This window comes from Ruditapes philippinarum, unplaced genomic scaffold (assembly GCF_026571515.1).
Source record: "Ruditapes philippinarum isolate M1 unplaced genomic scaffold, ASM2657151v2 ctg7201_1_1_1_1, whole genome shotgun sequence".
Taxonomy (NCBI): domain Eukaryota; kingdom Metazoa; phylum Mollusca; class Bivalvia; order Venerida; family Veneridae; genus Ruditapes; species Ruditapes philippinarum.
Genome location: NW_026865155.1, coordinates 26,997 through 47,839, shown reverse-complemented (window position 1 = coordinate 47,839; position 20,843 = coordinate 26,997). Strand labels below are relative to the sequence as shown.

Genomic DNA, 20,843 nt, shown 5'->3' with positions numbered 1-20,843 from the left:
GATATTTATGTAGATACAAGACAATGTAATATAAGATCAATTGAGAAACAAACATGTAACACACAAGAGTAAGGTTAAGGGTTTTAGTTTATTTATATTTAATTACAATATATTTACTTGCACATGTCATTAGGGCATGTAAGATAAAGTTTTGAAAGATTTGCTGAGCTTCAAAAGTAAAGTTGTTGTAGTCTGGATTCAATAGTGTTTCAATTAAGCTTATAGCTTCCAACACAATCAACCTAAAACTAAATTTAGTCTAAACTAAGGATTAATGATGTTGTGTCTCCATGTTTGTGCTTGTAGTCTAACAAAAATGTTTGGCATCTTAACTAGCTGTTAAGACAAAAAGTTGGCTGGTAAGTGGACTAATAGATACTTCAACAGAAATGGACCTCAGTTATTGATCAGATTCGTGATACTTGTTGTGAATAATCTAGATGCTTATTATTGTGAAACCCAGATTTTTATGTACAGATTAAATTTGAGACCAATAAGAATTAAGTCATATTCTTTTTTAGCTCACCTGTCACAAAGTGACAGGGTGAGCTTTTGTGATCGCTTTTCGTCCGTCGTCCGTCCGTCGTCCGTCCGTAAACTTTTACTTTAAATGACATCTCCTCATAAACCACTAAGCCAATTTCATCCAAACTTCACAGGAATGTTCCTTTGGTGGTCACCTTTAAAAATTGTTCAAAGAATTTAATTCCATGCAGAACTCTGGTTGCCATGGCAACCGAAAGAAAAAACTTTAAATATCTTCTTTTAAAAAACCAAAAGAGCTAGAGCTTAGATATTTGGCATGAAACATCTTCTAGTGAGTGTCTACCAAGTTTGTTCAAATAAAAGCCCTGGGGTCAAAATTGGCCCCGCCCCAGGGGGTCATTGATTTTCCCTATATGCATATAGTAAAAACTTAAAAAATCTTCTTTTAAAGAACCCAAAGAGCTAGAGCTAAGATATTTAGCATGAAACATGTTCTAATGGGTGTCTACCAAGTTTGTTCAAATAAAAGCCCTGGGGTCAAAATTGGCCCCGCCCCAGGGGGTCATTGATTTTCCCTATATGCATATAGTAAAAACTTAAAAAATCTTCTTTGAAAAAACCCAAATAGCTAGAGTTAAGATATTAAGCATGAAACATCTTTTAGTGAGTGTCTACAAAGTTTGTTCAAATAAAAGACCTGGGGTCAAAATTGGCCCCGCCCCGGGGGTCATTGATTTTCTTTATATGTGTATAGCAAAAACTTAAAATCTTCTTTGAAAAAACCCAAATAGCTAGAGTTTAGATATTAAGCATGAAACATCTTCTAGTAAGTGTCTACAAAGTTTGTTCAAATAAAAGACCTGGGGTCAAAATTGGCCCCGCCCCGGGGGTCATTGATTTTCTTTATATGTGTATAGCAAAAACTTAAAATCTTCTTTGAAAAAACCCAAATAGCTAGAGTTTAGATATTAAGCATGAAACATCTTCTAGTAAGTGTCTACAAAGTTTGTTCAAATAAAAGCCCTGGGGTCAAAACTGGCCCGGCCCCAGGGGTGTCATTGTTTTTAACTATATGTGTATAGTAAAAACTTAAAAAAAATCTTCTTTTAAAAAGCCCAATGAACTAGAGCTTAGATGTTTAGCATGAAACATCTTCTTATGGGTGTCTACCAAGTTTGTGCAAATAAAAGCCCTTGGGTTAAATTGGCCCTGCAACGTTGGGGGGAGGGGGGGTTGAGGGGGGAGCCTATATACAGGTGAGCGACCTCAGGGCCATCATGGCCCTCTTGTTTACCCTTGTATTAAGAATTAGCCTAACAAATTTAAAATAATTGGATGTTGAATGAATTGACAATACTAATTAAAATATTTTCGTATTTTACTTTAGAAACAAATTTTAAGATTTTTTTACGTTTCTTCAGACACTATCGACAATCCAGAATTGATACACCGTCTCATCCTGGAGGTGTAAGTAATGCGGTATTAGACCGACGTCAAGACCGGCATGACAGAGATAAAGACAAGGGAGTATATGCTTCATCTAAACATCATGACAGGGATAGAAAGAAGGACAGAAAGGATAGAGAAAGAGACAGGCGACATGATAGAGATAGGGATAGAGATAGACGGAAGAACAGAGATAGAGGTAAAAATGATAATAATAATAATAAAAAAGTTGAAATATAGAAAAACATTGAAGAAAGTTGCTTCCGTTTGAGATGATGCAAGTTGATGATTCCTGCTTACATGCGGTAATTGATAAAGCAATTGATTCTCGTTCCTATTGGGGAATGATAAAAGTCAGGCAAAGTTGCCTGCATTGGGTAAAAGGTTAATATGTTTTTTTCCCCTCATGTTGCCTGATAGTCTTTTTCCACTTTTCTTGTCTATTCATTAAAAGAGTGACCTGAGTTTAGATATATTTATTTAAGTTTAATTGGGATGAAAGTTTGAAGTTATAAATCTCAAGTCTGCTTTCTGGAAATATAAATATTTACAGTTGTGGGGAAACACAGCCATGAACCCAGTAGTTGACACTTTAACCATTTCACTATCTGTTGAAAATTCTGGTAAAAAATGACTATAACAAGTTTGTAAATATAGTCCAAACAGATGCCATAAAAATCAAACTGTTTCAATTGAAATGTTTTGGCTGTTTTTTGTTTCTTAAAGAAAGGAAATAACAGGTTACAGTCAGACACACAAAAAGAGAAATATTAAAAGTTATGTATAGCATAGTATTTCCAACATTTATAACTTTTCAAATTCTACGAAATACCACAAAATATTTCCAAGTTTATATGAAGGATCTGTAGTGGTGTTGGTAGTTTACCCTCAGGATCACGACAGGATGCCACAATGAATTTATCATAGCACAGTTCAGCCACCACATTGTGAAGGACCTTTTTTTAAAAATCAGCCGGAAAAGGCCTTGATCTGTAGAGAGGGATGATGGCTTGTAGTAAACAAACATGATACACAGATGACAAGCTGGTTCATACACTGTTCATACATGTCAATTTACCTGTAATTTTCATTGAAATGATAAAGGCTTTAAAAGATTGTGATTCTGAAACAAGATAAATGGATACACTTGTACAAGTATATCAAAACTTTGAGTATTTGCTGTATGCCTAATTTTGTTTCTTATGAATCTTTTATTGTTCTAATAGTAAATTCAATGTATCATTTGTTTAAATGATATTTTAGTGACACAGATATTTAACTAACATATGGAATGATTGTATTTTGAAGATGGAGACTACCGTAGTGAGAGAGGTTCAGAGCGCAGAGACAGGAACTCTGATCGTCGAGATCGACATTCTGAAAGAAGTTCTCGCAGTTCTAGAGACTGGAATGATACTCCACGCAGAAGAAATGAGCCTGCAACTCCTAATATAAGGCCGAAAGGTTTGTTACAATGATGTTATGATTTAATCTCAATTTTTTGAATAACAGTCAAACTGAAAAGATGCACTGTAAACATCAATGCAGATATCTATGGATATGATTTGATATTTCAACCAAATACTGTATTAGTGGATATTTCCATGTGTCAAAAAGTAAGTGAATTTAAAATTCCAGACATTTCATGTGAGGTAATATAAGCTTGTGAAACAAGTGTACAATTTAGTGACAGGTTAGTTGATATAATTAAGCAAGAGGAAATTTTGCGTTTTTCGTCAATTTGCGGAATTTGCCAAATTTCTGTGCTGCTAACCACTTATACAGTATTAGGTATTATAAATATTCTTTGACTGAAGTAAAAGCACAGTAAAGTACAGTATAACCTTTGCAATGCTGCCATCTAAAATGATGTCTGACTGAAGTTGCTCAATCAAAGATAAAATGTGTGATGTATCTTTTCATTTTGGTAAAAAAACACCTGGGTAAAAAATGTCATAAAAATACATTTGTATGTTTAAATCAAATGTTTCAGCCTTTTAGTGTCTATGTTTACTTTTGGAAGAACACAATTTCAGAGGTAAATTTTAAACATGACATTAGAGTTTTTATTATTCATATCTTTATCATGATTTTCTAATGAAGACTCCATGTTATTCAGTTGCTAGGATATACAGAGATAAGAAATTTATTAAAAATATTAAAAAGAAATAACCTTGTAGTTTTGTCTTTGTATAATTAGACACACCGTCTAGATCTGCATGGGACGATGATGAGGATTTTACACCTCCAAAACGATCAAGTTGGGATATGCTCACACCTAGTGGATACGATGACCGGGAGAGTGACCTTGATACACCCTCTGATTATAGAAGATCTAAAAGGTAAGTGTAACATTCTAGTAGGGCATCCTTAGCTGGGTTGTTTAGGTTGTTTGCTTCAAACCACTTGCCACTCACTGTTGTGGGTTTGAATCCTGCAAGGGACTTTAGATTCTTCATGTAAAGAATCTATCCAGTTAGCATGTGGAATGTAGATGGTTTGAAATTGAACTGTTTCCACTTTGATACAAAGGAGTGCGCACTTTTGCTATGCATGTAAAAAATTTTGGTAGATTAGGGGAGATAGCCAAGTTTTCATTAAGTAAAATATGAAGAATTTTAATTGCCTAAATTTTTAAGGCCAGCTTATAAGGAAAGTTGTTTTAGTCTTACAATACAAAGTAAGTATTTGAAAGAGAATGAAGGTCGTAAACATGTATAAAAATATTCATGGAATCTTTAATTCTATTTTAATAAATTTTTCGTATTTTAATTTCTAGTCAAGAATATTTTTATACTTGTAGTTCAAGATCAAGGAATTACAGTAAAGAAACACCTTTACCTACGCCGTCATACAAATACAATGAATGGATGGATGATAGAAAGAAAATAAAATATACACCTAAAGATTCCAGCAGACAAGGTTTGAGTATAACTTTTTTTATTATGACATAATGTAAGGAATCTTCATGCTTAGCTTCAACAGGGAGAACATTGCATTAGTAATCAAGGGGGTGTAGTATCTGTCTTTAGAGGAAGTCTAATTTCTCTATAACACATTGGACATTGAGTATAAAGGTCATTTGTTTCTTACTGCTGATTCAAAAATCACATTGGAATAAATAGTTGGTCACTCATTAAGAAATCGGTTATTTCACAAACTGATTAATTTTGTTATCCAGGAAAGCTTTGTGGGTGGATTGATGCTGAGATATGATAAAAAAAATGTTAAAATGGGCATAAAAACCGGATTAACAAACAAGCAACATCAAAAACATTTATTTACTTGCCAGAATTTTGTTAACTACATGAAAGCCATTCTAGGGAGAGCATAAAATTGCTTGTTTGTACATTTTGACTGACCTCTTAAATTTCCATTATTTTACCTACCAGTTAACATTTCTCTTAGCTTCTTCATTCAATGATTGATTTCTTAAATATTTGTTATGTAGATACCTAACATTAATCTCTATCCTGGGGTATGGTTTATTATCAGTGGGTCAAGTTCAAGGTCACTTCAGCTTATATTAGATATTTCTACTAATGTTTAAACAGTCATCATTTATTGGCAACACATTCCTTCACTTATGCTTTTGCTATATTTAAAGAAGGTTGTTTGAGGCGGTTTATAAAGTTGCTAAACGTTCTGAGTATTCTTTTGCATGATGTGATAGGATTCTGTTATCTTATTAGTAACAAAGATTTTTGACAGGTTATATGGCCCTCTATAACAGTTGTTTAGAAATAGTGGCTTGGGTTGTATTACAAACAATTGTTTATATACAGTCATATAACCTGTCAGGAATATTTATTGATAACGAATTAATAATACAGCAAACTTCATTTTAAAGAGAAAAAAGTGAGATTTCTTTATTAATTGACAGCAGCCTCGTATATAAAGTTATATAAACATTACGATTATCCAATAAAAAAAATGACGTTACAAATGTGCATTATGATAAAAACTATATAAATGTCATGATTATCCCATTAAAAAAGCGGCATTACGAATGTGCAGAAATATAAAAATACACAATATTTATAGAGAGGGTAGATTTAGAGTTCAAGGATGATGATGATAAAGCAGACTGGGAGGAAGAACAGAAGAGACTTGATCGAGAATGGTACGGTCTCGATGAAGGTTATGACGACCAACATAATCCATTCGCTGGCATGTCAGAGAACTATACAAAGAAGAAGGAGGAGGAAATAGAAAAAAGAAAGAAAAATCGAATGTCTGCAAGACAGCGGCAGATAAATCAGGTAATTTCCTTAACCTAGAGAATATAGATTTCTCATATATTATGAAAATGTACACATGTGTGAAAAACTTTACCTTTTTTAGAGATTTTATTTCAGTTTGATTGTATATGAAGCTTTCTTGCATATCGGATTAGTGTTTCTGTTTTATCCATGCCGGAAATTTCATCTGGCATAAAGGAAGCTATACAATGACATCATTTTAACGCATTTTATCAATGAACCACATTAAAATGACGTCATTTCAGGCCATCCTTAAAAAAATGTTTGTTTGCAGTAACGCGACCTACTCACAAAATTTGCCCCTACTCAAAATTTTTTTTCATGGTCTGGATAAAAAAATTTTTTTTTGAATCAGAAAATTATGCCTTGTGCTTTGTTTTCGTTCTGTTAAAGGTTAATAGAAGAAATAAAATGTAGGTCTTATTAAATTAGAATTCAGTTATCAATTTATTAATTGTTACCAGATTATCAAAGCATATATTGTCCAGCATTTTGAAATTCCATGTTTATTTGGGAGTACAGTTCAAAAAAAAAAAAAAAAAAAAAAAAAAAAAAATCGACCTACCTACCCACCTTGAAAATTCTGGGTCGGGTTACTGCAAACAAACATTTTTTTAAGGATGGCCTCAGTGTATTTAAAAATGAGAGTGCATGCTTAGTGTGAAGTTATTTAGCCATTATGAATAAAGTTGTCATTTCATATGCTGTTGTAAGAAAATAGTTACAGATTAAATGACATATTTTTTATATAGGCTTATGGAAACACTGTCAAATCTGTTATTAATGTAATTTTAAAGTGCAACAGAATAATAATGAAATTAAAAATCATAAATACCCAACAAAATTATGGATTTAGAAACTCTTCAACCTTCAATTTGATATAAATGCTTGTTTTCGCTGTAACTAGATTTAATTGTTATTTGACTTGGTCAAAATTTTTTTACTGCAGGATATAGAAAAGTGGGAGACAAACAGAATGTTACGTAGTGGCGTTGTGGAGAAGTTAAATTATGATGAGGACTTTGAGGAGGAGAATGAAGCCAGGGTTCATCTTCTTGTACATAATATAGTACCACCATTCCTGGATGGGAGAATTGTGTTCACTAAACAGCCCGAACCTGTTATACCTATAAAGGTAAGTGAACAAAAGTGGCCCCTCCTGCAGGCATCGAAAAATATTTTCAAAGTCACTTGTCATGCAGGATGAGAAGTTTCTAAATCCACTATGCAGGCATTATTTTTCTACTTGTCCTGCATCGAGTTTTCTTAAATTTTACTTGTAATTACGAGTGAAAGAGTGGAATTTTCGATCTCTATTCTTTTTTGTTTGTTGAAAGGGAAAGTGTAGCAGGATATTTTATGTCAATTCCAGGGGGCCCTTTCAGTTATCACAAATATACACACATGGCAATACATGTATTTGTAATGACTCCAGTTTTCAATCCAACATTCTCAGTTTTTGTGTGAAAACAGAATTCTTTTGTTTTGTTTGTTTATTAGATCTTGATCTATCTAAATTTCTAGAGATGAATGAAACTTTTGTATAATTGATTAAATTAGTGTGATACCAGTTTATGTAATTATTAGGTAATATCAAAATATCAGATTTCAATGAATTCCTTTTTTGATATCAGAGGTATGACTCTTGCTTAGAGTATGAAACTAAAATGATTTCAACAGAAATGATTTTTATGAAATTATTAAACACACTACAAGATCAGATGCTATTAAATTGAACACAGTTAGTCAGAACCATGTTTAGGATGCTGAAATTTTGAAGTGCTCTATTCATGTATGTTCAGTTATGTTTAAGAAAATTTTGAAATACATAAGAAACTATCCTATTTATTATTAAGTACTTAATGCGTGAATTATTTCATTCATGAGTACCGTATATATTTTTTGTCATTTTTGAAAACAACCATGTATATTAATGTTTGTTAGGTGTATTTTGATTTGTTGATTAAAGATCCTGTAACTCAATTTTTTATGGTTTTATATCATAAATATAATGCTCAAAGGAAGATTTATCAATATTTATCTCATTGTACTTTTATTTATGTTTGTCACCTCATTATGTCACGTTTTACATGGAATAAGAGACAAAGCTGTTTTTACTTTGGTTTTCAATATTGTACGTTCCAAAAAGCATTATATGTAAAGATATTACCAATTTACATTTCATGCTGATTAAGGGAGGTAATTAGAAATTTATTTTCTATTAAGTCTTGAGTCAATTTTTTCAATAAGAAATGAATGCATAAATTTTAATGATCACATATAATGTGGACACATATTAGCAGGAAATATTTTACATATTCCTCAATGTTTGAAAATATTTTTAGAAGCATAATTATATACATGTACACACATAAAATTTCACTTAGGTGTGGTAACTACCTTAATTACAACATACAGGATCTTTAAAGATTGAAATAATGTTTACCCTTACTACACTGAATATCTTAAAAAGACTTATCCATTTTTCCATGTTGATATTAAACCATGCTTTTTAGGAAAAATTTCAAAACCTGTAATGACTGATAAGCAATCAGTGCCGATCATGATCAGATGGTACAGATGTACCATCCATCTGATCATGGTTTGCACTGGACATATTAGTAAAATCTTTTGCCCCCAGCAGGCTATGGTTGAATTAATGTTTGTATTATGGTAGGATCCTACCTCAGACATGGCAGTGGTATCTAAGAAAGGCTGTGCTGTAGTCAGGGTACACAGAGAACAGAAGGAAAGAAGAAAAGCTCAGAAAAAGGAATGGGAGCTTGCTGGAACAAGGATAGGGGAGATAATGGGGGTCAAGAAAAAAGAAGAAGAGGTATTGTTTTCATTTTCTGTTCCTTTAGTTTTATAGTTACACATTTTTCTTCTTTATATTTAGTTATATTTTCTTTATCTTAAACACTTTTTTGACATACCTTGAGTAATGAATGTACATAATATCTTTTGTATGAGGAAGATATCAGGTATCTATAAGAAGGTCAGTAGTACTAATTAGATGTCTGCTTGCACTTAAAAAAGAAATACACAGAAATATATGTAAGACTTGTTTGTTCAATAATTTTTAAACTTTTAATCATGAGACCAGGACAATGTTGATACATGTATGATTTAAAACCAAATCTGTAAAATTACAAAGTTTAAGTTATGCTTGCCCAAAACAGTAAAAAGAGTGGGGGTGGGTAGTGGTGCTTTATATTAAGCAGATCCACTTTGTCATGCTTTATTCCTTGCCTAAGGGCTTTTCTTCAAGAACATGTACTTGAGAAAGCTCTTTATTGAATTTCGACCTAGTGATTTGTTGTAGAAAACATTTGATTGATTATTTTTGTGTTTCCATGGTAGGATGAACGTGAGGAGAAAGACTACAAACAAGACTACAAGTTTGCTGATTTACTACAAGACAAGACCGACGCTGTCAGTGATTTTGCTAAGAGGAAAACAATGTCACAACAGAGACAATACCTACCAATCTTTGCTGTCAGGAATGAGGTAAAGAAGCATTATATGTAGCATGTATTACTTTCCTTGGCGGACATTTTGAAGGGTCATTTCCAACATATTATATGCTATAGATAAGATAAAAATCTCTCACAATTTCCTGATGTTCATGTTACTAGAAAAAATCTTTTAAATATTTGTTCTATAATATTTTTTACATATTATGTTGACAGCTATAGCGTATTCACCCCTCGAATAGCTGCCACTTAAAACAAAGGAGGCAAATATTGTGCTGAATGTTTTATTAGCTTGTCTGTTTCAAAGAAACAGTTAAGTTTATGAGATTGCTGTGTCCTGGTTGTTGCCATGGTACAAAAACTTAAATGTAGTCCATTATACAAACACTTTAATGGTTATTAACATGAAACTTGGAATATATGCTTATAGTGACCATAGTTAAAATTGTTTATTGATAGTCCTTGCCCTTAACAAACATGCCTTAACAATGCATACAGTGCTCTTGTTTAAATATCATTAGTACATTCTTTACAATGTTTAGACAGAATTGTTGTATTTTATTGTGACACATACATTTAGATGTTGTATTTCAGTTATTAAATATTATACGAGATAACAGTGTTGTGATCATTGTCGGAGAAACAGGATCAGGAAAGACAACACAGCTTACACAGGTATAGGAACTTTTGTTTACACAACATTTAGTTTAACAGGTGGGCCATATAAAGGGGTAAAGAAAGTGTGAATCTTGTCATAAAAATGTTAAAATGTGTTTAACATGTAATCTTATTAACATCCTAGTAGATGAGGGGTTGCCTTTAAGGGTTTAGGCATCAGAATTGCAGCCACTTCCGTCCGTTCACTTTTGTGTCGCATGTAACTCAAAAAGTATTTGACCTAGAGTCATGAAACTTTACAGGAATGTTGATCAGCATGTGTAGTTGTGCGCCTGGGTATTTTCATCTGGATATTTTTAGTATTTTCAGAGTTATTGCCCTTGACTTAGTAAAATTTTGCAATTTTCAACTTGTGTCGCACGTAACTCAAAAAGTATTTGACCTAGAGTCATGAAACTTTACAGGAATATTGATCAGCATGTGTAGTTGTGCACCTGGGTATTTTCGTGTCGATATTTTTAGTATTTTCAGAGTTATTGCCCTTGACTTAGTAAAATTTTGCAATTTTCAACTTGTGTCGCAAGTTACTCAAAAAGGATTTAACATAGTCATTAAACCTTATGGGCAGGTTGCTCAGCATATTTAGATTTGCACCTGGGTTTTCGCTTGTGGATTTATCAAGTATTTGTAGAGTCATTTCCCTTGACTTTGTAAAAAGATTGACAGAACAGTGGCGCGGTGGGGGCACCCGTGTCCTATGGACACATTTCTAGTTTAAGTAATATGAAGCAGGTTTGGTGCCTCTCTGTAAATTTATTGATAATTTGAGGGTATCTTCCTAATCCAGTAAGATTTGGAATGTCACCAAAAACATCAACACAGACATTGTGACTTAAAACCTATAACCATGATAACAGGAATGATTTGAAACTGTAGCTAAGATTGAAAAGAGTTCCCAAAGAGAGTAGTATGATAAGTACGGCTTTAGAAATATTAATCATATTTGAAATATTTCTTCTTTTATCTCTGTTAAATAAATTATGTCCTTTGTTTAACATTGAACTATATTTATGTACACAGTATTTTACTACCTGCGAAGCATCCAGCAATTGGATCCACTAACAAACACTAGCTCAGCCCTTGCAAAGGGAAAACAATGAATGAAATCTCAACCCGGATGTCTTTTTCCAGTAAACAAGGATTATTCAGACATGGATTATCTATTTGTTACACAGTCTGTTTCCTTGACAACATTGGAACCCTGAGAAAAGGGAAAAAAGGAAAGTGAAGAATCATCACGCAAAAATTGACGAAAAAAACATCACCCGATTCAAAGTTATTAAGAAACTTAAAATACAGAAAACAAACGGTTTTAAATTCAATATTTAAAACAAATTCTATGAGCAGATTTTGGGAATAAACATGGGAACAAAATGTGCACCCAGTTAAGTTATTTTCTTCATGTCATGTATTGTAAATAACCATGGCAATTGATTCTTTTATTGTTACACTGGCAATTGAATCATTCATATATTTATTATTCCAGTATTTACATGAAGATGGTTACACCAAGTATGGTATGGTAGGTTGTACACAACCTCGTAGAGTAGCAGCCATGTCCGTTGCTAAGCGTGTATCCGAGGAGTTGGGAGTTAAACTTGGAGATGAGGTCGGCTATGCTATGAGATTTGAGGACTGTACCAGTGAGGTATGTGTAGAAAATTTCATGCTTGTAATGAATAGATAGATTTTCTTCCAGGCTCACGAAACTTTACCAATGTTAAAAAAAACCCTTAAAACTTAAAATTTAAAATCTTTTGATAAAGATCACCTGGGGCACTTAAAACAGAAAAATATTCTAAAGATAACAAGAAATATGCTCACTTTTAAATTGAAAGTCATTTTTTGTACCGTTCTGCGCCAAATTTGTTTTAAAATTTAAAAGATTTCAAATGCTTTTTCAAATATGAGTCATTTTACGCAATAAAAATGATTTGATGAAAAAAGTTGAGTGAGTGAATGATCTGAAACTTTGCACACATGTTATTTGTCTTGACTTACATCAAATGGTTGTGTAAAAAAGAAAAACTTCCTTTAATATAACCATTGTTGTTGCTGGAATACAAATCGAGTCATTAAGCAATGATTGCCTTAACTGCCATAGTTAAATATTGTGAACATTATTTTAGCTTGAACCCTTAGTCACACAAAGGTCTTACTCTGTATCCCAATATTAGCTGGGGAAAAAAACAGTTTTGCCAGGTTCAGAAGTATCTATATAAATACAATATGACTGTTTAGATTTAATTGTTTTAGCTTGTTGATAAATATAAAGAACTTGCTTAGCCTAATAGCTTCTATATTGTTTTAATGCTTATATAATAAAGTTCTTTTATCTCAAAGTATAATACCCTCTGTAAATTCTGCAAATCAAATATGAAGATTGACACAATAGAATGATGCCATGTGTTGATTTTAGAATACAATGATCAAGTATATGACTGATGGTATATTGTTACGAGAATCTCTGAGAGAGTCAGATCTGGATCATTACAGCGCTATAGTGATGGACGAAGCTCACGAACGTTCCCTCAACACAGATGTTCTGTTTGGACTGTTAAGAGACGTAAGTATATTGTAAGATTTTCACATGACATCATGGTGTGATCAAAAGAACAGTAGCTTGTTCTAGTGGTTTCACCCTCTGATTGAATTGAGATATACCAGGACTTTTTAAACCATTCTGTTCAATAATGGAAACAAAACTTTAGTTCATACTGAATTTATTTTAGTGCTTAAATGCTTAAGCTTAATGACACAGTCTAGAATATGTTCATGGAATCAACCAGTACTGATTGTAAAGTTTCTTACTCAAGGAAACAACGAATAGCCCCTAATGTTGTTTGAACCCACACAGCTAGTGATCCTTAAATCACTTTTCTAATGTGTTAACCATTGACCAAGCTGCCACTGCCCAAAAGGAAGAAAACAATCTCTTAGGATTTTTCAGCAGTTTGTTACAATAAAACATCTTAAAATTATGATACATGTTTATCTTGTTTATAAATTATTGATGATCAATTTATTTCATTGTACATGAATTCATGAATTCTAAAACTTGTGAGATTTTTATTTTAGGTAGTTTCTAGAAGACAGGACTTAAAGTTGATTGTAACCTCGGCAACTATGGATGCTGGAAAATTTGCTCAGTTCTTTGGCAATGTGCCAACGTATACAATTCCGGGAAGAACGTTTCCTGTGGACATCCTGTATGCCAAAAATCCTGTGGAAGATTATGTTGATGCAGCTGTCAAACAAGCTTTACAGATTCACTTAATGGGTCTTGAAGGTATAGTGTGGATTTAATTCACTTCAGTGTTGGAGCAGTACCTATAGACGCTTGCAGAAATCAAAATCACAAAGTAGAAAAATATTTTGCTTTTTTCTCCAATTTTTACATTTTCCATTCATTATTGTATATAAATTAGTTTGAAGAGATGAAGAATGAGAATTAGATGTTTTAAAGTTCATTCCGTTGGGTGAAAAGGAAAGATTTTTGCATTTAGTCATCCAAGCACCTTGTCCGGTATATACTGGTATACAATATTTAGTGTGGTGCTCCAACACTAATTTTTTGGGTCTCACTCAAGACATACAGTATTTGTACTTTTCCATGGAAAAGTGGTGACTTCAAATCACTTGCCCTTAACTGCTGTTGGTTCGGTTCCTGAAAGAGGTTTTGGATTCTTTTATGTGAGGAAACTAAACAGCTATCTTATGGAACATCAGTGGTTGTACTCCTATGCCTGCTTGTGCCTTAAAATAATGCACAGAGGGGGTATCTGAGGTCGTCTTCCACCAGTAAAGCTAGAAAGTTGACATTGACCTTTTTTTCTCACCCTTTGACACTCATTTTGGGGCTTTAACTGTAAAAAGGTGTTAGTCAGTTTACTTTGTTCTATGTTCACATTAGAATCCTAGATTGAAATTTCAGCATAGCAAGGCAGTATATAATGGTATAGAACTGTTCACCTAAGGTGTGTAAGTGGCTTGATAGCTCAATTGTTAGAGCCACAGAACATTATTCTCTGGTTCGAGTCTCCAACAGGATGCACATTTTTTTCTCAACATTTGAAACTATTGTATACATGTATAAAGATGAGCTTTTGGTCAAGTTCTGTTTCGAAATCCTATGTACTTTTGGGAAATAAACATGTATTTGATGCTCAATAAAATTTACTAAACTTTAATCTGTATTGTCAGAATACCTCTATAAGATGCTATATTTTTGTTATTTAAGGTGATATCTTAGTGTTCATGCCAGGTCAAGAGGATATTGAGGTCTCATGTGAGTTATTAGGAGGTAAGTGGACTGCTTCAGTAAAATTCAAACTTTGAATTAATTATTTACCTCAATTGAGTGAAAATTTGACTATAGTTTATTTCAAACACTCGTGAGTTTGTTTCCTGAAAACCAGTACTGGCCTCGAGGTTATAAAAACGTTATTCTAAGGTTTGTCTCTAATCTCAGGATTTTCATTGGTCACTGTATATTCTGTGGAAGTTTCTGACCAATCAAATACCAGAGATTAGAGTTTCAGTTTAGAGAATTTCTTTGTAATCTCGGACCAGGCCTAGATTTATAAAAAATGCTACCCTGAGAGTTGTCATGGATCTCAGGGTTTTTCATTGGTCAATGCACATTTTTGTGCCTGTGTCTGACCAATCAAATACCTGAGAATTGAGTTTAAGTTTAGAGAATTTCTTTGTAACCTCGGACCCAGGCCTCAATGTTTTAAAAAAAATGCTACTTTCTTATGGTGACTTTAGTTAACTATCAATTACTAGATTGATTGTGATTTTTGTGCAATGAATAAATTTCATAGATAAATATATTTTGTGATTCAAGTCATTGCATACGGACTTACTGCCTAGTGGTAATTGTAGTAAACTGTCAGTTACTAAATTGATGGTGATTTTGTACAATGAATAAATTTCATAGATAAATAATATATGTGTTCAGGAGCTATATTTTTATAAAAAAAGGATTTATGTTCAGTAAAGAAACATTTATATACATTAAAAAAAATGTATATCTGTTCAAGCAATAGGCTATATCAGTTATATATAAATGACATGTCTATGTATTCAATAAACTTCGTTGTAATAATTTGGGATATTCAGTTAAAAAGCTGCATTTTATTAAAACTGTAATCTTTTTTCTTTGAAAAGGGAAAAATTTATCATAACAATCTATGTATCTTTTTATCATATTCAGAGAGACTAGAAGAATTAGATGATGCTCCTCCCCTGGCAATTCTACCTATATATTCCCAGTTACCTAGTGATCTCCAGGCTAAAATTTTCCAGAAAGCTCCAGATGGAATAAGGAAATGTATTGTAGCCACAAATATTGCTGAAACCTCTCTCACAGGTAAAGTTATGGTAGGACAATCAAGGATAATAATTATCTATCATTATATGTTTGAAAATGTTTAAATGAAAGCATCTTACAATATCATGAGACTTCGCCTCTGTTTAGCCAAGGCATACCTAATGAGATAGATTTTTGTTTGGTTTAATCCTCTAAGGGACATTGATTTCCTCCAGATGGTGAAACTATACAAATAAATCACAAATGGTTACTGGTTCTACTCAGGTGCCAACATTAGCCTGAATTGATGCATGGACAAGCAGCTGAGGCATTCTTCTTCCAAAAACCTGGAAAATTGCCATTTGACCCTTTCAGCGTTGGTGCATCTGGAAATCCCCATTCACCACCTGCAAACAAAACAAAAAATAAAAAGATTTTCAGATAAAACAGTCTTGCAATGCTGGCAATAATAAATATTACTACAATACTATTTCAATATGCTTGATCTGTTTTATGTCCTTTCTTTGTGAAACACCTTTGCTTTATACATTTACACTATTTTGAAATATTAATGAAATGCCCTTTGCGGGTTCTGCCCCAGTTTTATTTGGAGCATATCTTCTACAGGAGTAAAGGGAATTTAGTATTACTTGATTCAAATGTCGGCCACTGTGAGACATAGTGATGCTTGCAAAACTTCTGTGTGCCTGAAAGGAAATTGCACTTGCCCCTTACTGCTGTGGGTTTGAATCCCAACAGGGACTTTGGATTCTTTCATGTGAGGAAACTATCCAGCTAGTTTACGGAACGTCTGTGGTTCTACTCAGGTTCCCGCTCATGCCTGAAATAATGCACAGAAGGGCACCCGAGGTCTTCCTCCACCAGTAGCCATATGACCTATAATGTGTCAGTGTGACGTAAAACCCAATTAAACAAACAAACAAAAGGAAATTGAATATAACTTGGCACAATGTTCACCATTGTAATGTCGAGTGTTACATGTGAAATTCAGGTCCCTTTGGCCAAGGTCATGGTCACATGCAGAGGTCAAAAGTCAGAATAAAAATTGAAAATGTGTGCATGGGCTATATAGACATGATGAGTCCTAATGCAAAAAGTTGGCTTTTATGAGCAATTTGTGACAGGCATATTTTGTGACAATGGTACTCTTGTTAATTATTATTTTATCAATTACGAGGGGTGCGCAATATATTTTGTCCAATTATAAATAAAAAGACAAATACAGTACCAGGACACTTTATTTTTGTTTATTTCCTTCAAAGTACACTCCTTTGTGAGAAATACACAACTTCAGCCTTTTCAGCCTCATTCGAAATGCATTTCCAAAGTCCTTTTTAGGGATGCGTAGAAGGCACTGATGAATAGCGGATCCTACGGCACTTCGGCTTCTATATTTCCGACCTGAAAGCTTCCTTTTAAGTCTTGGAAAGAGAAAAAAGTCGGCAGGGGCAAGGTCAGGAGAATATGGGGGGTGAGGAAGGATTTTCACTTTCTCCTTTGCCAAAAAATCCTTCACAATCGTTGAGGTATGTGCTGGCACGTTGTCGTGAAGTAAACAAACACCCCTGAGTCCAGTAGCTGGGCGACGTTTACGGAAGGATTTTCTCAATTTTTTCAAATTTTTTTGTTTATAGAACCTTCCTGTGACAGACCACTCCCTTGGCACTGAAACTTGAAGAGCAATGCCATTGATGTCGAAGAATACTGCTACCATAACTTTCTTGACACTCAGTGTTCTTTTTGCAATGGTTGGCCTTCAAGCGTTTCTGGTGGCCCAAATTTTATTATCTATCTTTTTATGTGGCTCTTAAAAGTGTACCCATGTTTCGTCACCCGTTATAACATTATTGAAACGCCGACGGTTAAATTCTGGGAATATCTTTAACAATTTCTTAGCACATCTGATACGTTCCTGTCTTTGGTCATTGGTGAGTAGATGGGGTATCCATCTTGCAGTGATGCGGCTCATTCCTAGTTTCTTCTTTAGAATTGTACGCACTGACCCTTCTGATATCCCAACTTTCTTAGCTTTGTCACGAGAAGTGTGTCTAGCATCCGTTTCTAATATTTTATTGACATTTTAATGTTTTTCGGGGTCACCACAGTCGGTTTTCTTCCAGATCTTACCGCGTCTTTGATAGACTCAACACCAGTTTTAAACTTAGCAATCCAGTTTCTAACAAGTCTAAAGGAAACTTCACTATCTCCATAAACTTGACAAATTTCATTGTAAATTGTTTTCGGTTCAATTCCAAGTTGATGATGCACTTTGATATAACTCCGAATTTCAGAGGAATGCAAAGATCGTTTCCCAACCAGTTTTACATTAGTGGGTAAGACCGCAATGTTTTAAATCGCATGTATTTCACCTAAAATACATTGGATTAAGACAAACCGGGTATGTATGTAAAGCTATTGCATTGAAACGTATGATAAGTAGAATTTCATGAGAATTTCGTGCAGAAATTTAAAACAACCCGTTACTGGACAAAACTTATTGCGCACACCTCGTATTTATGTTATAAAAATATTTCATACTCTTGTTTTATATAACAGTTGATGGAATCATGTTTGTAGTGGATTCTGGGTACTGTAAACTTAAAGTGTTCAATCCTAAAGTCGGTATGGATGCCCTTCAGGTCTTCCCTATTAGTCAGGTAAGTTTGCTTTGACAGGTTTGAATTAATAATGCTTCTTGGGATTTATGATACATGTAACTCCCAAACTGTGAATGATATATCTTTGAAATTTCACACAGTTATAGATGTTAGTAAGAGGAAGTGCAGTTTTAAAGAACTTTACTGTACATTTCTTAGTTATTGAATTATCTCCCTTTATATGACCTTACTCATATGATCTGATCGCCGATTATAAGCATTGTCTGTATTGAGGGTTGACGGCAAAACTGCAGTAACTTATTTAAGATAAAGAAGGGCTTACAACAGTTTTGCTATAAACCCTCTGTATCCTTAATTAATTGTTTATCCCCGCCCATAATAATAAATGGGTGTAACCTACAACATTCACTGTATCCCGGCTACCAGTCTAGACAGCATGACAAAACCAGCTCTGCATGTTGCATAACTTCTAGTTACATAGAATTTCGTTGGTTAAATATTTTTGTGGGTTTCAATTATTTTTAACCAATCAAAATTTGTGTTCCATCTATATAGTGAAAATTTCACCAATTTTAGCAATATCTTTTTTACATGGGGAAAGATTAATATAAAAAAATCTGCGAAAATAAATTTAATATTAATTTTGATACGCATAGAATATAGAGTGGATGATAAGTTGTTTAGATAATGAATGTAGTTTTGATGTAAACATTTTAATAAACATTGATTAGATTTGGAGAAAAATCACAAAAATGAGGCTGTCAATCTATTTTTAGAAAAGTAATATCGAGTTTTCCTAAGATGAAATGATGTCGGTTAGGGGAAAACAAAAATTTTGTCACGTTTTAATTTGGTGTGTTTGCTTTACCAAAATATTTACGCAGGTTTTGAATTAAGAAATAACAAGTTTCAGTTTGTTAAAAATTTGTAAAGGATGTGTATAAAAAGTCAAGAAATATTTGAATTTTAAAATGATAAATATCTAGAATTTGTACGTTTCGAAATAATGATAGTTTTTGTTGGGTTTTTTGCTGTCTTAAAAACTAATGGAGCAGATAGTACGCTATAACTCATGAGTAATAAGAATATATTTTTCTTAAAGTGACATGATGCCCATCCAAGGGTATATAGTGAGTGAATGGGTGAAGATCAAAATAAGTTTTCATTTTGCCATAAATCCTTTCAATTTAATAATTAAGTTCACATAAACAATAAATAACATACAGATCCAAATGAAATTTCTGTAAAGATCCATTAGAATTTACCTATAATGCTTAGTTTATAAAAAGAGTTGGGCAGTCTTTTTAAATTTAGGCAGATTTATAATTTTATCCTTAACATTTTCTAATATCAACTGTTGGTCAAACACCATTTTGACAGTCAATTTTTAGCTCGACTTTTCTATGAAAAGGGGAGCTATCCTACTCGCCCCGGCGTCGGCGTTGGCGTCACACCTTGGTTAAGTTTTTCGTACCACCCCACTTTATTTCAGAAGTATTACAAGTATGGCTTTGAAACTTACCATACTTGTTCACCATCATAACCTCCATCTACAGACAAGAGTACATAACTCTGTCAAGGTTTTTGACAGAATTATGGCCCTTTTTTGACTTAGAAAGTGTATTGAGCTTGGTTAAGTTTTTTGTACCACCTCACTTTATTTCAAAACCATTGGAGGTATTGCTTTGAAACTGACCATACTTGTTTACCATCACGACCTTCATCAACAGACAAGAGGACATAACTCTGTCAAGGTTTTTGACAGAATTATGCCCCTTTTTGACTTAGAAAATACATTGAATATGGGTAAAATCCACTTATTGCCTTAACCCTTTGAGATATTGCTTTGAAACTTTTAATGCTATTTCACATCATTACCCCCATCTGTACGCAAGAGAAGGTAACTCTGTCAAGGATTTGTTTTAAAAATTAAGGCCTTTTATCGACTTAGAATCTTGGTTAAGTTTTTAGTACCAGTCCACTTTTTGACTGAACTGTTTGAGATATTAATTTTTTAGTTTTTAGTACCAGCCCTCTTTTGACTTAAACATTTCAAACTTTGCTGCAGTGTTCAAGGGTATCACACAATTCAGTAAAATAATTCTTCACTAAATATCTTAATGCTCATGGCCATTGTTCACTTTAAAAATACAGAGATTCTTGTATTTCCTTTTACTGCAAAAACTTTTTTTATTGGCAAGCAATAAAAAAGTCGAGCGCGCTGTCTTACGGACAGCTCTTGTTTGAAATATAAAGTCAATTCAGCTCAACTTGAACACCATTTTGACAGTCAATTTTTTGAAATATAAAGTCAATTCAGCTCAACTTGAACACCATTTTGACAGTCAATTTTTTGAAATATAAAGTCAATTCAGCTCAACTTGAACACCATTTTGACAGTCAATTTTTTGAAATATAAAGTCAATTCAGCTCAACTTGAACACCATTTTGACAGTCAATTTTTTGAAATATAAAGTCAATTCAGCTCAACATGACTATGAAAATATGAGCATCATGTCACTTTAAATATTTTAAAGGCCTT

At 33.3% G+C, this 20,843-nt stretch overlaps 1 protein-coding gene across 1 annotated transcript in view; it reads left to right on the top strand.

Annotated features, from left to right (window-relative positions):
• Window positions 1–1,914: 1,914 nt before the first annotated feature.
• Window positions 1,915–20,843, top strand: part of LOC132728041 (pre-mRNA-splicing factor ATP-dependent RNA helicase PRP16-like) — a gene marked incomplete at its 5' end in the record, with an annotated part of 34,258 nt that continues 15,329 nt past the window's right edge. The window contains 15 exon segments of the mRNA XM_060713650.1: window positions 1,915–2,131; window positions 3,241–3,396; window positions 4,133–4,274; window positions 4,736–4,854; window positions 5,977–6,194; window positions 7,144–7,329; window positions 8,872–9,030; window positions 9,558–9,704; window positions 10,265–10,345; window positions 11,835–11,996; window positions 12,768–12,914; window positions 13,427–13,637; window positions 14,589–14,651; window positions 15,567–15,722; window positions 18,240–18,340. Of these exon segments, the coding sequence (XP_060569633.1) occupies window positions 1,915–2,131; window positions 3,241–3,396; window positions 4,133–4,274; window positions 4,736–4,854; window positions 5,977–6,194; window positions 7,144–7,329; window positions 8,872–9,030; window positions 9,558–9,704; window positions 10,265–10,345; window positions 11,835–11,996; window positions 12,768–12,914; window positions 13,427–13,637; window positions 14,589–14,651; window positions 15,567–15,722; window positions 18,240–18,340 (2,265 nt within the window).